This window comes from Equus przewalskii, chromosome 14 (genome assembly GCF_037783145.1).
Source record: "Equus przewalskii isolate Varuska chromosome 14, EquPr2, whole genome shotgun sequence".
Taxonomy (NCBI): domain Eukaryota; kingdom Metazoa; phylum Chordata; class Mammalia; order Perissodactyla; family Equidae; genus Equus; species Equus przewalskii.
This window is the reverse complement of record NC_091844.1, coordinates 17,327,459-17,345,990: the sequence shown is the minus strand read 5'-3', so window position 1 is coordinate 17,345,990 and position 18,532 is coordinate 17,327,459. Positions and strand designations below refer to the sequence as shown.

The window sequence follows — 18,532 nt, the reverse complement described above, 5'->3', positions numbered from 1 at the left end:
GAAGACAGTTTGGCTGTTTCTTACAAAACTAAACATTACTCTTCCCATAAGATGCAGCAGTCATACACCTTGGTATTTACCCAAAGGATTTGAAATCTTACGTCGGCACAGAAATCTGCACATGGATGTTTAGAGCAGCTTTATTCATAATTACCAAAACTTGGAAGCAGCTAAGATGTCCTTCTGTAGGTGAATGGATAAATAAAGTGGTGCATCCAGACAATGGAATATTATTAAGCGCTAAAAAGAAATGAGTTATCAAGCCATGAAAAGACATGGAGGAAGCTTAAATGCATATTATTAAGTGAAAGAAGCCAGTTTGAGAAGGTCTCATGCCATATCATTCCAACTATATGACGTTCTGAGAAAGTCAAAACCATGGAGACAAAAAGATAAGTGGTTGCCAGGTTTGGGGTAAAGAGTGATAAATAGGCAGAACACAGAGAATTTTTAGGGCAGTGAAAATACTCTGTATCATACTGTAATGATGGATACCTGTCATTATACATTTGTCAAAACCTGTAGAATGTGCAGCACCAAGAGTGCACCCTAAGATAACTGTGGACTTTGTGTGATTATGATGTGTCAATGTAGGTTTATCCTTGGTTAAAAAAAAAAGTGCCATTCTGGTGAGTGATGTTGATAATGGGGGTGGATGCGTAGAGGTAAGGTGTATATGGGGAAATCCCTGTACCTCCCTCTCACTTCTGTTGTAAGCCTAAAACTGCCCTAAAAAAAGAGTCTTAAAAAAGAAAAAGGTACTTGTAGTGACTGTGAGTGGTGAGCACGACCTCAAAACTATTTCTTTCAAGCTTGTGTATGGGGCCTGAGTCCAGGGAGTTATATTGCATTGAAAGACACAGTCCAAAGAATGCACAGGACTTTATTCTGGGTAAAAACTGACCACTCCAGTGGCCAACCTGGATACCAGCATTGACCTTCAGATCTAGTTTAGTTACGGTAAAGATGGTTGTCACAGTAATTCCCCAGCTTTACTTCCAGGAACGGAATCCAATTAGATTTCTGTCACAGAAAGGTTCTCGTCGAAGCAGGTTTTGTTTTCAGACAGAGAAGTGAAAAGAGTGTTAAATCTCTCCCTTTAGGACTGAGAAGTTTGGTTTCAGTCAGTTTGGTCATTATAGTGATTTTCAAACCTGTTTTTACCTTTGGCTGCTTTCCATTGAGTCCATTTGAAAATGCATTAGTGGAACCTTTCTGAACAGGGCTTTCCCGGGGTTCTCTTTCAGATTATTCCATTATACTTTTCTTGGACTTCCAAATACTTTGTAGAAATTATTTTTCCTTGGAGTATACTGAGAACTCTCAGTGTTAATTATCTGACGTTATGCTATTAGTATCTATCATTTATAAACTTGAAAGTTTACTTGGTAGTTTTGAAGTTCATTTGGTAAATTCCAAATGATGTCTCTCCTCCAGCTTCATCTCTGCTTTTTTGTTCTTTAACCTTTTGTTTAGTTTGTCGTTCACTGACTATAGAAACAAACATGTCTGGCTGGATAGGAGTTATGGCTTGTATTTTTTAGCTTGCTTTTTTTTTTGTTTTTTGAGATATAGTTCACATACCATGAAAGTTACCCTTTTAAAGAGTATAATTCACTAACTTTTAGTCCATTCAGAGTTGTGGGCCATAACCATGATCTAATTCCAGAATGTTTTCATCACTCCCAAAAGAAACCTCATACTCTTTAACAGTTACTCTCCATTCCAGTCTTCCCCCACCCCCTGGCAACTGTGAATCTACTTCTGTCTATAGATTTGCCTTTTCTGGACATTTCATATAAATAGGATCACACAATATGTAGCCTTTTGTGTCTGGCTTATTTCACTTAACATAATGTTTTCAAGGTTCATCCATGTTGTAGCATGTATCAGTGCGTCATTCCTTTTTATGGCTGAATAATCCATTGTATGGATGTGCCACATTTTGTTTATCCATTCATTTGGACACTTGAATTGTTTCTACTTTTTGGCTGTTATGAATAATGCTGCTATGAACATTCATGTATAAATTTGTGTGTGAAAATATGTTTTCATTTCTCTTAGGTATGTACCTAGGAGTGGAATTCCTGGGTCATAGGGTAACTGTTTAGCTTTCTGAGGAACTGTCAAACTGTTTTCTACAGTGGCTGTACCATTTTACATTCCGCCAGCAACGTTTGAGGGTTCTAAATCCTCCACATCCTTGCCAACATTTCTTGTTGTCCATCTTTTTCATTATAGCTATTTCAGTGGGTGTGAGGTAGTTTTTCATTGTAGTTTTGATTTGTATTTCCCTATTGACTAATGATGTTGAGCATCTTTTCCTGTGCTTATTGGTTATTTGTGTATCTTCTTTGGGAAAAATGTCTATTCAAATGCTTTGCCTGTTTTCAAATTGGGTTGTCTTGTTAGTGTTCAGTTATAAGAGTTCTTAATATATTCTGGATACTAGACCCTTATCTGATAAATGAGTTGCAACTATTTCTCTCCCATTTTGTGGGTTATCATTTCACTTTCTTGGTAGTGTTTGAAGTAGAAAAGGTTTTAGCTTTGATGAAGTCCATTTTAATTATTGTTTCTTTGATAGCTGTGCTTTTGGTATAATATATAAGAAACCATTGCCCAATCTAAGGTCAAGAATACACTCATTTTCTTCCAAGCATTTGATAGTTGCAGCTCTTACATTTAGGTCTTTATTCCATTTTGAGTTAATTTTTGTATATGGTATGATTATTTTGCACGTGGATATCTAGTTATCCCAGCACCATTTGTTGAATACGACTTTCTTTCTAACTGTCCTTTTCTCTTTCTTTATTTACCAGTAATCCAAATACTTATATTAGTAGTGCGTGCATATGTGCAAGACATATGATAAGACTCTGGAGTATACAGTTTACAATAAGAACCTTTCTTCCCTTAAGGACTTATATCTAGTTGAGACTGATGATGGCATCTATACATGAAGTGGTTAAATGGTACATGATTTAGTGCCAGAGGAGTGGTGGAGAGAAGAGAATTCACTAGAAATTGAGAAGACTGGGTAAGTATATGGGGAGAGAAGTTCATAGAGGAGAGGAAGCCGTTGAGGTTAGGTAAGGTTTGATACAGAAAGGCCAGAAATAGCCAGAGCAGAGCTACTGGAGCAGTTAGATTCTTTTGGCCCAAAGTATTTATGGAGCACCTTTTAGACAGATTTTGAAATTTTCCTGAAATACAACCTTCTCTTAGGCTAAATTATGTTGTTAGAAGTTGGAAGCACCTGATAATACAGTCACATTATTTAACAATGGGGATGCATTCTGAGAAATGCGTCGTTAGGGGATTTCATTGTTGTATGAACAGCAGAGTGTACTTACACAAACCTAGATGGTATAGCCTGCTACACACCGAGGCTATTTGGTACTAATCTTTTGGGACCACTGTTGTGTATGTAGCCTGTCATTGACCGAAAGGTCCTTATGTGGTTCATGACTGTTTACTTTGTGCAGTTGTATTTAGAGATAGGGCAGTTTCTATTTTGGCCACCCCATATTGGATTGGGTACCTTATGGGCATTATCTTCTGTTTGCTTATCTTTTTACTTCTCTCAGTGGTTGTCATTGAACCACATTTATTATATTCCCTTTTCACAGTCCCTACAACCTTCTAGATTTCTTTTCTTGAAACTCTAGAGAAACTCTTCTTGTCATAGTCACTGGTAACTTCCACATTGTAAATCTAGTGGTCAGTTCTTAGTCCACATCTTACTTGACATAGCAGTGCATGTAACATAGTTGGTTACTCCCTCCTTGACGCATTTTCTTCACTTGGCTTCCCCAACACCATACTTTCTTGATTTTCCTCCTCCATCACAGTTAGTCTTTTAGTAGGTCTTGTTAGTCTCCTTTTTCTGTTCCACTTCATCTTGGTCTCATAAACTTGGAGTTCCCAGGACTCTCTCCTTTTACCCCTTCTTTGCGTCTGTACTGAGTTTCTTTGTGATTTCATTTAGTCTCATGGCTTTAAGTATCATCTATGTGTCAGTGACTCGCAAATTTGTATATCCAGCACTGATCTTGTTCCAGCTAGCTTTTCCACATATGCACTGGGGTGACTACTCTAAATCTCAAATTTAACAAGCCCCAAACTGAATTCTTTATCTCTCCCTTCCTCTCATTCCAGCTCTGACTTTAATCTTTTTCATCTTAATTGAAGACTACTCCTTCTTTCCAGTTGACTCAGGCTAAAAACCTTAGAGTCATCTGTGAGTCCTTTTCTTTCCTCCTGTCCAGTCAGGAAATCCTGTTGGCTTTACTTCCAGAATATATCCAGAATCCAACCACTTCTCACTACCTCCACATCTAATAGCCTGCACTGAGCCACTGTTGTCTCATCTGGGTTGCTCCCACAACCTCCTCATTTATCTCCCTTCTTCTGTTCTTATACTCCTGTCATCAGCCACAATGACCATATTAAGTGTTATGTCAGTTTATTTACCTTCTCTGCTCAAGACCCTGCAGTGGATATCCCTTTGACTCAAAGTAAAAGCCACAGTCTTTACGATACCAAAAAAGCCCCACAAGATCAGGACCCCCGTTATCTCTTGGGCTTTCTTTCCTCCTGTTTTCCTTTGCCAGAAATCTACTTTAGCCACACTGGCCTCTGTTATTCCTTGAATAGTGTGGGTATATTTCTCCAATAGGGCTTTTGTCCTCTCAACCTGGAATCCTTTCCCTGGTGGGGAGGAAAACTAATTTTCCCACTATCCTTGTGGATTCTTGGCTGAAACCCCTGTAATAAAAGACAGATTAACAAGAGAAAAACAGTTTATTAACACGTATCCATCATGTATACATGGGAGATTCTCCCAGGGAAAAACTGGGTAACTCAAAGTGGTGGCTTAGAATTCAGGCTTAAATACCATCTTCAGCTAAAGACAAAAGAAAGAAAAGTGCGGGGAGGCCAATATGGGGAGGGAGGGAGATTTACCAGGAAAAGCACAGTAAACAAGGGTAAGGTTTGTTATGTTAAGTCTTAGCTGCCTCCATTGATAGAAGTTTTGTATGATTTAGAGTCATCCTTCTCTTCTTGGTACAGAGAAGGAGACACCCTTACAAATGGAGATTTCTCTTATAAGTGTAAATTTCTCTTACAAAAGGGTAACTTCTCTGTTTTCAGAACTTCTGTGTCCGTTGTTTCTCAAAATAATCAGTTCAAAGTAATCCTTATGCCAAAGAAGCGTATTTTGGGGTGGCATATTCTAATTCTCACCTTCAAGGTAGCCACATGGCTGATTCCCTTACTTTCCAGTCTTTGCTCAACTGTCTTTCTCAGTGAGGCCTACCACATCCACCCTGTTTAAGACTGCAGTTGCTCAACCCACATACACTCCCCATCTCTTTTACTCTGCTTTATTTTCCCATACTAGAATATATCATCATTCTGTCATACTGTGTAATTGACTTAGGTTTGTATTGTTTATCTTGCTCACCAGAAGGTAGTTTTAGGGCAGGGATTTTGGTGGTTTTGTTTCACTGCTATACTTGTCACATATGAGTGCTCAATAAATATTTGTTGAATGAATGAACATCCTACTGTACTTCTGGGCTTATTCTTGTTCACTTTCTTGGGCCCCATCCCAGACCGATTGAATTAGAAACTCTGGGGATGGGGGGCCAACTACTTTGTTTTAACTAGGCCTCCAGGTAATTCTGATGTACATTAAATTTTAAGAACCACTGCTATATAATTTGAGTAGGATTTCAGAAGCCAGGCCTGTTGATTGCAAGTGGGGATATGTAGATATGTGAGGTAATTGACACATGTAACTGAATTTGTTCTTTCTCCCTTCTTCTCCTCTTTTCCTGAGGAAATAGCACAGGGGAAGAGGAAATATACTGTAGTAGCTTTCACTTGATTTATCATGTGTGTCAAAGGTCACCGAGACCACCTTTAGGTTCCAGTTATCACTAGGACGATGCATAGGACTCAGCATGTAGTCACACTCATGGCTAAGATTTATAACAGGAAAAGGGCACAAAGCAAAATCAGCCAAGGGGAAAAGGTACATGGGGTCAAATCCAGAGGAAACCAGGAGAAAGCTTCCAAGAGTCCTGTCCCAGTGTAGTCACACAGGGCACCTTTAATTCCTCCAGCATCGAATTGTGACATGTGTGGAGTATTTTTTACCAGGGAAGCTCATTAGAGACTTAGTACTCAGGGTGTTTATTGGGCACTGGTCATATAGGTACCTCTGTCGGGCACATAGGAAAGTTCCACACTTGCAATGGGAAAGCAGATATTCAGCATAAACCACAAACAGTTTAGCCACAGCGAGGCCTTCTTATCAATACTGGGAATGGTGGGAGCCCTCCCGAAATCCACGTTCCCAGATGCCAGCCAGGGTCAGCCTTGCAAGCAGGCCTTTCTAAGGATAGTAATATCAGGCCTACTTGCAAGGTTGGCCCTTGGCTGGCATCTGGGAACTTCGATTTCGCAAGGGTTCCCACCACCCTAGCTGGTAAGAGTGGCTGGCTCACTGTTGCTTATAGGTGGGGACGTGTTAACTCTTTTCTGCTGTGTTCACTCTTTTCATCATGGTATCTAAAGAAGTTTGTTAGTTTTTTCTTCTGCTTCATGTAGATTATAAAGCATTTAGACTAAATAATCTTTAGGAAATTTAGTAACTATCAAAATGTTTTGAGAATGACTTGAACAGTTTACTTTAAGTGGATTGAATAAGTGAGTTTATTCACTTAGACGTGTTTTCTGAAAAATGCCTTGGCAGTGTTATTCACAGTCTATGCTTATTTTAATAATTATGAAAGTGGTTTATTTCATAGTAAAATTTCCTTATTTATTCCAAAAAATAAAATATATTAAGATAGCTTTCTTAGTATTCACTTGAAAAAATTGTCTATGAATGTGACCACCTGCTTCAAAGCAGGCACTGGTTTTTCTTCACTTTTCTTCCATCTTTCATGTTCCAAGGGCGTGTTTGAAGCTTGTCGTCTTTGGGTTTGCTTTCATGAGTAACCAGTCTTCTGTCCTTCTTTTTTGTTTTATAGGCCAAGATGCTGAATTATCAGGGACACTTTCACTTGTTTTGACACAGTGCTGTAAAAGAATAAAGGATACTGTTCAGAAATTGGCCTCAGACCACAAAGACATCCACAGCAGTGTTTCTCGGGTTGGAAAAGCCATTGATAAGGTATGATGTTAAGCAAGTGTTTGGTATTTTTTAGCATCATCCTTCATCTCCTGTCACTGCTTTGATAACGTTAGCTTTCTGAAATTATTTTATGCTGTTCCTTTCATCCTTGCTACTAATAACTTTTGCAGATCTGGTTTTGCTGTGTTATTCTTAAATTCTTGTTGCTATTATTTAAAAGCAAAAATAAAAACAAACCAAAAAAAACCTTCCCTTTTTACAGTGTTTTTTATCCACTTGCTTATATGACTACAGCTCCTTGTGTCATGATGAGTAAATTTCCACAGAAATTTTAACTTACTATGAGGGAGTTTGTTTACAGAAGTAGTTTTTCCTACTTCCTGAGTATTTCCCTGACTGTGACTCTGTCTCTATTATGGGTTGATTAGGATAACATCCGTCTCCCCTGCATCATCCTAACTCTTCTTGTCTCCCTGTGGGCCTGCTGGTTGCTTTTCTCCAGTGTTTCCTTCTGTGTGAGTGAGTGGGTTGGTTGTTTGTCAACAAGGCTAGTCACTTGTGTTGCCTGATTTTTATTGTGACATCTCTTGAATCTTTGGCTTAGGGTTATACTTAGAAGCAGTGATTATTTTTAGCACTGGGCTGCTTTTTCCTGTGGAGTTCATAGTCCTAGTGGAGCCTAAGAGACGTGGCCTAAGGTTACTGTGTGATGCCTGACTGCTTCAGCCATTGAGGAGTTTGTGACTGATTATGGACATTTTTGTTCACACATCATAAACTCTGAGAGGGTAGAAAGAACTTTTGAGGAGAGCTCTTTTAGCAAAATAGTCCTATGTGTTGCTTAGCCTATGCATGAGAGCAATAGCTGTAACATAGATAGAAACTCATGGAATCCAGAAAGTGGCTCTAACTCATGAGTAAGCCTAACTCTTAGGAATTATCGTATAGGACAGTAGTATTGAAAGGCTAGACTTGAGGCAGCCTGAGTCAGAACTAAACGCTTCTAAGGAGATATCATTAACTGGTAGTTACGATATTGGGACTGTGAGTGGCAAGGGCTCTGGGGACTGTTTGGGTAGCTGTGGCTTACAGAAGTGTTAGTGGCCTTTCAGTGAGCTCTCACCACTCGCATAGTGCTGAGGGCTTCAGCTCAGCAAAAGAGGCCGGAGAAGTGGTATTGGCAGCAGCCGCCCCATTTTTGGATCATGATGGTGGTTGCCAGCAAAAGCTAGGAAGGCAACGAGTATTCTCTGAAATAGCTTTGTGGTTGTGACACCTGTTTGGTAACTCCAAGGGAGTGAACACAACTTTGGAAGTGGCTTCAGCATCAGATTTTTTTTTTTTTTCATTGAGGTTATGGTAGTTTACAACATTGTGAAATTTCAGTTGCACATTATTATTTGTCAGTCATCTTATAGGTACGCCCCTTCACGCTTTGTGCCCACCCCCCACCCCCTTCCCCCTGGTAACCACTAATCTGTTCTCTTTGTCCGTGTGTTTGTTTGTCTTCCACATGAGTGGAATCATACAGAGTTTGCCTTTCTCTATCGGGCTTATTTTACTTAATATGATACCCTTGAGGTCCATCCACGTTGTTGCGAATGGGATGATTTTATCATTTTTTATGGCTGAGTAGTATTCCATTGTGTGTGTTTGTATGTGTGTGTGTGTATATATATATACACCATATCTTTATCCAGTCATCAGTCAGTGGGCACTTAGGTTGCTTCCATGTCTTGCCTATTGTGAATAACGCTGCAGTGAACATAGGGGTAGATGAGTCTCTGTGAATTGTTGATTTCAAGTTCTTTTGGTAGGTATCCAGTAGTGGGATGGCTGGATCATTTGGTATTTCTATTTTTAATTTTTTGAGAAATCTCCATGCTCTTTTCCATAATGGCTGCACCAGTTTGCATTCCCACCAGTAGTATATGAGGATTCCTCTTTCTCCACAACCTCTCCAACATGTTATTTTTTGTCTTGGTTATTATAGCCATTCTAATGGGTGTAAGGTGCTATCTTAGTATAGTTTTGATTTGCATTTCCCTGATGATCACTGATGATGAGCGTCTTTTCATGTGCCTATTGGCCATCCATATATCTTCTTTGGAAAAATGTCCATATCCCCTGCCCATTTTTTGATTGGATTGTTTGATTTTTTGTTGTTGGTTTGTGTGAATTCTTTATATGTTACAGAGTTTAACCCTTTGTTAGATATATGATTTGTAAATATTTTTTCCCAGTTGGTGGGTTGTCTTTCTGTTTCAATCCTGTTTTCCCTTGCCTTGTAGAAACTCCTTAGTCTGATGAAGTCCCACTTGTTTATTCTTTTATTGTTTCCCTTGTCCGAGGAGACATGGTGTCTGAAAAGATCTTTTAAAGACTGTTGTCAAAGAGTGTACTGCCTATATTTTCTTCTAGAAGTCTTATGGTTTCAGATCTTACCTTTAAGTCTTTGATCCATTTTGAGTTTATTTTTGTGAATGGTGTAAGAGAATGGGCTATTTTCATTCTTTTGCATGTGGCTGTCCAGTTTTCCCAGCACCATTTGTTGAAGAGACTTTCCCTTCTTCATTGTGTGTTCTCAGCTCCTTTGTCGAAGATTAGCTGTCTATAGATGTGTGGTTTTATTTCTGGGCTTCCAATTCTGTTCCATTGACCTGTGTGCCTGTTTTTGTACTGATACCATGCTGTGTTGATTACTGTAGCTTTGTAGTATATTTTGAAGTCAGGGACAGCATCAGACTTTTTGGAGGCTATGGCATAGGAAGTCTTCAGTTAGTACCTGAAGTGGTTGTTGGTGTGTAGTAGCATAAAGACTTACTGGAGGGGTAGTGGGGCCCTTTAGAGATGATCTTAAATCACTGTGGGTGAGGAACCCTCACTTCCTCTAGGGTGAAGTAACTAACTACTGGTGGTGTTTAGGAAGCTTCAGATTTTGGTGGCTGACAGTGACCAAGACATTCTAGTGATTCTGATGGTTCAAACCCTAGGAGGTTCCTGGAGGCATCTGCTTGACCACTGGATTATAACAGAGGGTAGGGACAGCAGGACCAGAAGATGCCATGACAGTGAGAAGAGCTGAAGAAAAGCAGCCAATCAGAGAAAGTATCTGAGAAGAGATCCCAGGTTCTGGGAATAGGTGGGGAGAGCCTCAGCAACCATACCTCGAGTGTGTAGACTACTGGCCTTACAGGCCACCAGGATCTGGAGCACTTGGGCAAATAATTCACCAGCTTTGCATTCTGCCACTGATAGGGCGACCATATGTCCCCATTTCCCAGTTTACGTCTGTTGTCCTGTCCTAATTATCATCAGAAACCTCTCTCACTCTTTTCCCTCTGGATACTGATGACTTGCCAAGTATGGTTTCCTCCTGCTCTAGCAAGTTCACAAATATTAGGAAGGGTTCTCAGAGATTTTGGCTAATCTTTGAGACAAAGCATGTAATGTATTTGGTGCTAGAAATGAAAGTATCTCTTTGAAGGGAACACCTAGGTAATCTATGATCTGGCTTTTTTGGTGGGGATATGTTTGAGGTGAATGTTTCTGATTATGTATTTTGATTTACTCATTTCTGTTTTGAGGACGTTTTTTCATGTACTTGGAAGTTATAAGAGCTTTTGTAATTTTTTTTTTTTTTTGTAGTTTTATGTTTCTGTGAAAGTAGCTTAGGTTCTAGGTGGCCTGGATTCTAGATTCTTCTGATTCATCATGTGAAACTACGTTATTAAGTTGATACTGGTAAGTATTTGTTGAAATATAGTCCAGGGGCACAGAAGAAGGCCTGGATCTTTTAGCCCAGTTGTCTTTCAGTGCATTCTCTCCCAATTTTGTTTTTTTTTTTGGCATCTGCTTGGTTTTAACTGTAGAGGAAGCTTGTTATCCTACTACAACTACCTAGACATTGTACATGAACCTCCCACCTACGTGAGGAATTCTGTGTAGGCTGTCGTCATGTAAGACTCCATTGACTTGTAAAGTCTTCCCTTGCTTTTAGCTTGGACCTGGTGAATTGGTACAAGGTTCCAGGGCTGCCTCTTGTAAAGGCTGAGTGAACTCATATGGATTGGTGGTGAACAAACAGGATGAAGCTGACGCCATTGTGTCACAAGCCTTTTAAGTACCACAACAAACAGACTTGAGTAATAAACTAGAATGCTGTCCAGCAGCCTGTGAGCACCATGTTATGGACACATGTTCCCACCCTGCCAAGAGGAGGACAATCAGAGAAGCTGGTGACTACTTGATGAGTAGGCTGGTTTTGAATGAGGAAGTGTAGTAAATTTTTTACCTGCCAAATGGTCTTTTTTTCCTTTAATGTTTCAGTGCTTGTTTTAAAGTTCTTTAGTCATCACTTCCCTGAAACCATAAGCAGAAAAGAAGTTTGTGGTGTTAGCCAAGGTTATTTTCTGGCTTTTAATTATTGTGAACATAAAAAGTTATTGAAGATTTCTTCTTTAATGTATTGAGTGTTTTCAGATACCCATAGTGTGATCACTATTTAAAATAAATAATATCAGCCATTGGGTTCTGTGGCAATTTTTTTTTTAGTAAAAACAAATAATGTGTTGGGCTATTTTTAATTTCCTCCTCCATTTTAAGAAAATCTAGAATTCTCTCCTGTTTAGGGCATTTTATTTAGTGTTTTACTTAGTCTTTTGACTTTTTTTTTGTTTACTTCCTGAGTAAGGAAAGCCAATAAAACGATTACTGCTTTAGACTTGTGTGTGTGTGTATGTTAAAATAAATAGTACTAAGATTTTAAACTGTCTAAAATTTGCTGTGGGACAGTTGAAAGTAAAACACTTAGTACCTCTTCTTTAGAGGATTGTGCTCTATACAAGAGTGCTGGAAAGAACTGGAAAAATTCTGCGGCAACATAAAATATATTTGCATGGGATGGACTCTGCATCCTTTAAAGTAAAGGGAAGATCACTGTGCTCTTGTTTCATTTGGGTTTTCGGAGTTGGTGTCTTCAGTCTGACTTGGAGGAATGGGTGTGATTTAGAGCAGCAGAGCAGTGAGCTGTGGGTTTCTGTGGGGCTGGGACCAGGGAAGAACAACAACTGAGAAGGCACTTGACTCCTGCTGATGATTTTCAGGGACTGACTCCATTGCAGTGGCTACCCCTGTTGGTAATAGGGCGCGATCAGGTTGGGGAAAGGCAGATGATGGAAGGCCTAAGGACTTGATCCAAGGAAATTAGGGGAAAAGGGAGTGAATGATAAAAGCAGTTGAGGACTTGCTTGCCCTCTTTAATTAGGATGCAGTTAAACTAAGAAGTCAGGAGCCGGAATATGGTAACTGTCACTTACTGAGTATTGACCATGTTCCAGATACTGAACTGAGTGCTTTGCATATGTTTATATCCCATGATGCAGGTAAATTATTCCCATCTTACCAATGAGGATGCTAAGACTCAGAGATACTGAGTAACATACCCCAGGTATACAGCTTGGAAGTGGTGAATGAAGGTTTGGAAAAAGATCTCTTTCAAGAGTCTGTTCTGAAACGCTGTGATACTAGGAAATCAGGCCATTGCAGAGCTGGTAATGTTTTAAGGGGGAAAATATGATTAAAAAAAAATTTTAAACCACATTGCCGAAGCTGATCTTCTGCCACGAGATGGAGCATCTCCATTGTTGAGGCAAAATATTGACTGTTAAGAAATGAATGGAGTAATGCTATTAAAAGTAAAATATAGAATGTTTTTAAAATAGTTCTGGGTGAGCCATCTGGAACTGCCTTTTATGTAGGTATGACCGGGGTATGAGAGCAGAAAAAGATACCAGTGGGAGATAAGTTCTTGGATTTAGCCTTAAATGGTCGTTTAGAAAGAGTGAGTGAGGGGAGATATGTACTAGCCCTAAAGTTTTGTTATTATATAATGGATAAATCCTTCTGCAGTAGAGAGATGTTACTGTTAATGAAGGAAAAAAGGAAATTAGACTAGAAAATTCATTCTGATTAAGAAGAAAAGGAGTTAAGTTGAATTCTGAAATATAGACAGATAATTTGATATGTATATTTTGGGTGGAATTTTTAGAATTACTGAAAAGGAATGGTTAACAAAGTTATAAAAAGACAATAGTGATAAAAATCCAGGAATGTATAGCTTAAAAGTAAATAAAACCTATAAAACGAACCCCCTTCCACAACCACTAGGCCACTGGGCTGGCCCAGTGTGTCTCAGTTTTTGTAAGGCATTTAATAAAAGTCTTATATCTTTGTGGTCAAGATGGAAGATGTTCCTTCTTAAATTATGTGGTTTGAGTAAGAACAGCCAAATTCTCAATACCCTGTCTGCTTTGGCCACAGTGTGTGGTCTGAGACTGGGCCTGACCCACCCAGGCTTGCCCACAGTTGTTTGCTTCGGGGTTGGTCCCTCAAAGTCCTGTAGGATCTTTCTCAGTAGAGCTCTTATGGAAGGGAGGGATGGGAATATGTGAGCCTAGAAGCGATTAATACTTCTCTCACGTGCTGAAAGAAGTAGAGGCAAGAGATGAGGAGGGGACGTCTTTTGAGGCCCAGTTACTCTCCTGCCTATCTCTGCTTACCTGAGCCTTTCTTTAAATCCAAGTTGTTTGGGCAAAAGAGACTTCTGTTTGTAGGAACCAAGAGTCCTGACTCATACAAGTAGCTAGATGCTCTCTGGGTCTCCTTACTTGTACTGGCCTCCAGTTTCTGTGAAACAATACTGGTTTTGCCCTTTTCAGTCTGAAGATCATTCTCAGAAGATGAATTGAGCTCTGCTTTCTTTGCCACCTGTCACGTTACATTATTATCTCTAAACTCTGGGCCTATGTTGTTATTACTTCTGCTCTGAGCAATATTAAACTACATTATTTACTTGATAATGATAATTATTTGTTGAATTTTAGTCCAGCACAGAGGAAAGCCTGGACCTTTGCAGTCAGGTCTCATTTTAGGATGCAGAATCAGAGAATCCCACTGGACCTGGAGGTGGTACAGACCCACTTTTGCCTGAGGTTGGAAGATGAAATAGCTTGCTTGGTCTAGCATCCTGGTCAGGTTGGGTTGAGAGGGAAAAAGGACCTTCTTCCCATTAAACTATGCCAGCTAATCCAGTCTATAATTGTATTCAAGTCATTGTTAATGAGTTTGTTATTAATGCCTCTGTTAATGTCCTTTTGTATATTCGTTTTTATTTATGTTTTCTAAAATGAAGATTCTTTTAAATGTAGAATCAGAAGATTTGGTGGCAAGGCCTGCCTCTCAGATTCAGCTACTGTGTATTGAAGGCTTACGGTAGGGCAGGTCCTGGTAGATATCTTTGTGTACTTCAATTTGGTCTTGATCAACACTTAGTAAGGTAGGGATTATTGTCTGCAGATACAGATGTGAAAACTAAGACTTTAAAGTAACCTACCTGAGATAAAGAACTAGAAAGCAAATGGAAGAGCTGGGGTAAAAAGCCAGATTTTAAGACTTGGAGGAGCATTTCTCAACTGGAGTTCCTTGAAAGGATTAATCCTTAGTGCCTTGAGGCAACCGCTATATGTATGAATTTGTCTCCTTTGCATCTAGAATGGTAAGAGGTATGTGCCATATTTGGGAGAGTTATAAAATAGTTCACTCAGATTTCTGTAGTCTGTTCAGATAAGGAGGCAGTCTGGGAAGCAGATTGACAGAGCAGAAAGGTATGTAAAATAATTGTGAGGGAGAGGGATGCAAATGTGGCAGATGGTTAGATTATGGAACATTTTAAGGATCTTAAAAGCTCAGCAAAGTAGTTTGGCATATCTCTGACCATGCCACATCACTGTCCTTTGTTTATAGAGTAATATGTGGCTGCTCCTCCCCTCCCCCGCCCCTGCTTCCTTGATCTGGCACAACTTACCTCTTTCTTAACTTTGAAAAGCAAAGTAGGGGTATGAATATCATACAGAGGAGAGAATGGAATGTCTAAGAAGGTAGCGTATGCATTTAAAAATGCATCTACAGAGCCTGATTATGACACATTAGTGCTGAATTCATTTTCCAAGCTGTAGTTTGCAAGCACTGCTGTCTGGTGTATGCCTAAATATGGGTTGTTTCATCCTGGGGCATGTGCCTCATCATCAGCTTTGCTAGGTTTGCTAGATTTTTCCCTAAAGGGTTTATACAAGTTTACAGTCCTATCAAACATGTAGAACAGTTCCTCTTTCCTCAGTTCTCACCTATCCTTGGTATTAGTCAGACTTTGTAATTTTAAAATTAATCAGATGGATGTGATATAGTATATAGTTGTATTAATTTGCATTTCCTTCATTATCTTTGAAAACGAGCATCTTTTCATGAGATTGATCATTAGAATTTTTCCCTTTTGTGAATTTCTTGCTCATTTTTTGTCCATTTGTTTATTGTTGATTGAGAGGTTTTTTTTTTTTTTTTTTTAACTCTTTTGGATGTAAATCTTTTGTGAGTTGTATGTAAAGTAGATATCTTTTCCCAGACTGAGTGGAACCAGAACCCAGGTCTTCCTATTCTCTGTTGGGTATTTGCAGTGTACCTCTCACTGCTAAACCAGATTAACTGGATGCTCAGAAGGGAAATTGATTCCTGGTAGGTGCAACAAGAGCACATTGTTAGGTTCATACAATTTTTTCTTCAAAAGTAGGTGGGGAAATTTTTAAAAAATTAACAGTGCTAAAGAATTGGAACTTAGGAATTAAAACAAATCCTGAGTTTTATCATATACTGTTAGCACTGCCTGCTCAATAATTATAATTTCATAAAATGTATTTCAGAAATGGATTGGTTTTGGCTGGTGACAGTGAAAGCTAGTCCTTAGAGTCTAACCAATTTGTAAGCATGTTCATGATATGGCCAAAGAGATAGCATGATCTCTCTAGATTTCATAATTTCTTAATGATGTTCTGTTAAAGTTATTTACTCCTTTTCGGCCTCGGCTTCTAGATTTTGAAACTTAAAATTCATCGAAAACCTGAATGACACTAAAAGCACATGAGATGGTATATGAATTAGTGTGTCCTGAATTTCTCTTTCCAAGCCGTAACATCTTCAGGTAGACACACCCTTGAATGTGTGCTTTTTTGCTTTTGATTCTTGTTTGAATTCTGCCTTCACATTTAAGAACAACTTTTCGAGTCTTTTTTCTCTAAAAATATAATAGGAAAAAAATAGTAAAACAGAAGTGCTAATAATAGATATTTCTCTTCATTAGCCACTTCTTGGCTGGTTTGCCGTGCTGCTGATTTCCTGAGCAGCCATGCAAACGAGTTTGGTTACTTAGCAACAGAATCTGAACTTAGCCTAGCTCTGATGCAACAGTAGGAACGTGCACTTATAACAAAAGGAGTTCTGACAATATATTGCATTTCCTTGACCTCTTTTTACAATTATAGCTTTAATTTTTGCTACATGTGAGCAGAAAATAAGCTGTGAAAGAAGTTTACTTTTTTAACCAGTGGTTTAAACTGCACAATCAGAATGGTGGAAGGGAGCTCAGAAAATTTCATCTAATACATTGCTTACTTATGCTTAGTTGTATTTTCCAAGACTGGCACATAAGATACAGAACTTGAATGTAGTAGAGAGATCCTGAGCGTAAGTGTGGTCAATTTTTCTTATTATATAGTAAGCCCGTATAGTAGCGACCGTGGTATACCTTATAGAAATACAGGTACGTCAAGAGCATCGTTGTAAACCTGTTTAAATTTGTTATAATATTAGACTGTTACATTTTAAAGTTTTCTGGATGATCAAAATTTACTCTTTTGGGGCCAGCCCCGTGGCCAAGTGGTTAAGTTTGTGTGGTCCGCTTCAGTGGCTCAGGGTTTCGCGGGTTCAGATCCTGGGCGTGGACATGGCGTCGCTCATCAAGCCACCCTGAGGTGGCGTCCCACACAGCACAACCAGAGGCATTCACAACTAGAATCTACAGCTAGGTACTGGGGTGCTTTGGGGAGAAGAATAAAAAAAAATTTCTTTTAAATTATTAAAAAAATTTACTTCTTTATGTATATTAAGGAAAGATTTGAAGGAATTGTTTCATTTGATCTGAGCAGTTACTGTCTGGTGATAGCTATCAAAATTTCAACTTGATATTTACCACAAAATAAAATTGTCTGTTTTGACAATTTGACATGATCTGTGCTTTGTGCTAGCCAGTATGTCTTCCAAAGTCATTTCGTTTCTTTCCTGGTGAATGGACACCTGATAAATTTGTTGGGGCTTGATGGGACTGGGGAATAATTATTAAATGAATCAGTAGAAATCTGAAGGTTTTATTTCAATTAAATGAGGATAGTGGATCAGTGATCAAGATCTTTCTTGTTTAGTCTCAAAGATTCTTGCTTTTAGGGTACACTTAGACATTTAGAGAGTCATGGGCAGATTCCTGAGTTTGTGATAAATTCTGTCATCTTCAGATACTCATTCATTTGTACATTGGAGTGGCCGTCTGGGGAAGAAAATATGGGAGCGTATTTGTGACATCAGTCACCCTTTTAGGCCTCTACTCTAGTGCAGACGAGCAACAAAGTAGCCCTGTCTCACCATCTCTACTTCCACTGTTCTGGTTGTCGTAGACAGCATAAAGATATAATAATACTCTTGCTTAAAACTATTGATGAACTGTTAAAAAATCATCCCTCATCAGACAGAATATGATCAGCTGATGTGAAATTAGGGAACCATATCCAAGCAGTTGTGGCTTTTTCTTCAGAGCTAGGGATAGTCTATTTAGTATGTGCATGGAGGTTGTTGCTTCAGCATCTAGGTACTTTGTATTATTTCCATTGTTTAGGTTAAGTGTAGACAATAAAGATGTCTATAAAAAGCAAATGAATAAAAATTAAGACTCTGACAGTAATTTTCCTTTTTTGTTTTTTGGTCTGAGTAATTTTGAGTCTTAATATGTGTATTTTGTTACACGCTACTGAATTGACATCTAAGAATAGGATAGATCGCTCTCTAAAGAAAAATGTGCTTAATTTTAGAGGGGAGAACTGCTCCTGAATTGTGATTGTCAATGGTAGGAAGTTTCTATTGCAGGTTACTTCCTCCCTGTTCCTGTATGTGCTGTGAAATAATCCCGTGTTGCTTGGACTGTGTTTAAGCGATGGGTGACTAGGATCATAATTTCAGTTAAATCTAAGTGGTCTTGTCTAGTTAAATTCATGTGCTTTTAAAAAAAAAGTAAGAGGTTTTTTAGGGGGTAATGCCTATGAAAGATAAAGGAGGCAGAAATAAGACTGGGCAGGGAAAGCTTTCAGGCCACAAGGAAGACTTGTTCTTCCCTCACTCCTGATGTTCAAAGTTGCTTTCTGGTATCATTTTCCTTCTGTCTGAAGAACTTACCGTAGCAGTTCTTTTAGAGCAGATCTTCTAGCAACAAATTTAGCTTTCCTTTGT

The 18,532-nt window shown here is 38.9% G+C and overlaps 1 protein-coding gene across 3 annotated transcripts in view; it reads left to right on the top strand.

Annotated features, from left to right (window-relative positions):
• The window catches only part of RMND5A (required for meiotic nuclear division 5 homolog A), a 62,885-nt gene that overhangs the window by 12,723 nt on the left and 31,630 nt on the right, over positions 1 to 18,532 (top strand). For all 3 annotated transcript variants that reach the window (XM_070573687.1, XM_070573688.1, XM_070573686.1), the window contains exon 2: positions 7,047 to 7,189. In XM_070573687.1, coding sequence (XP_070429788.1) covers positions 7,047 to 7,189 — 143 coding nt within the window. The remainder of the gene's footprint in view (positions 1 to 7,046; positions 7,190 to 18,532) is intronic.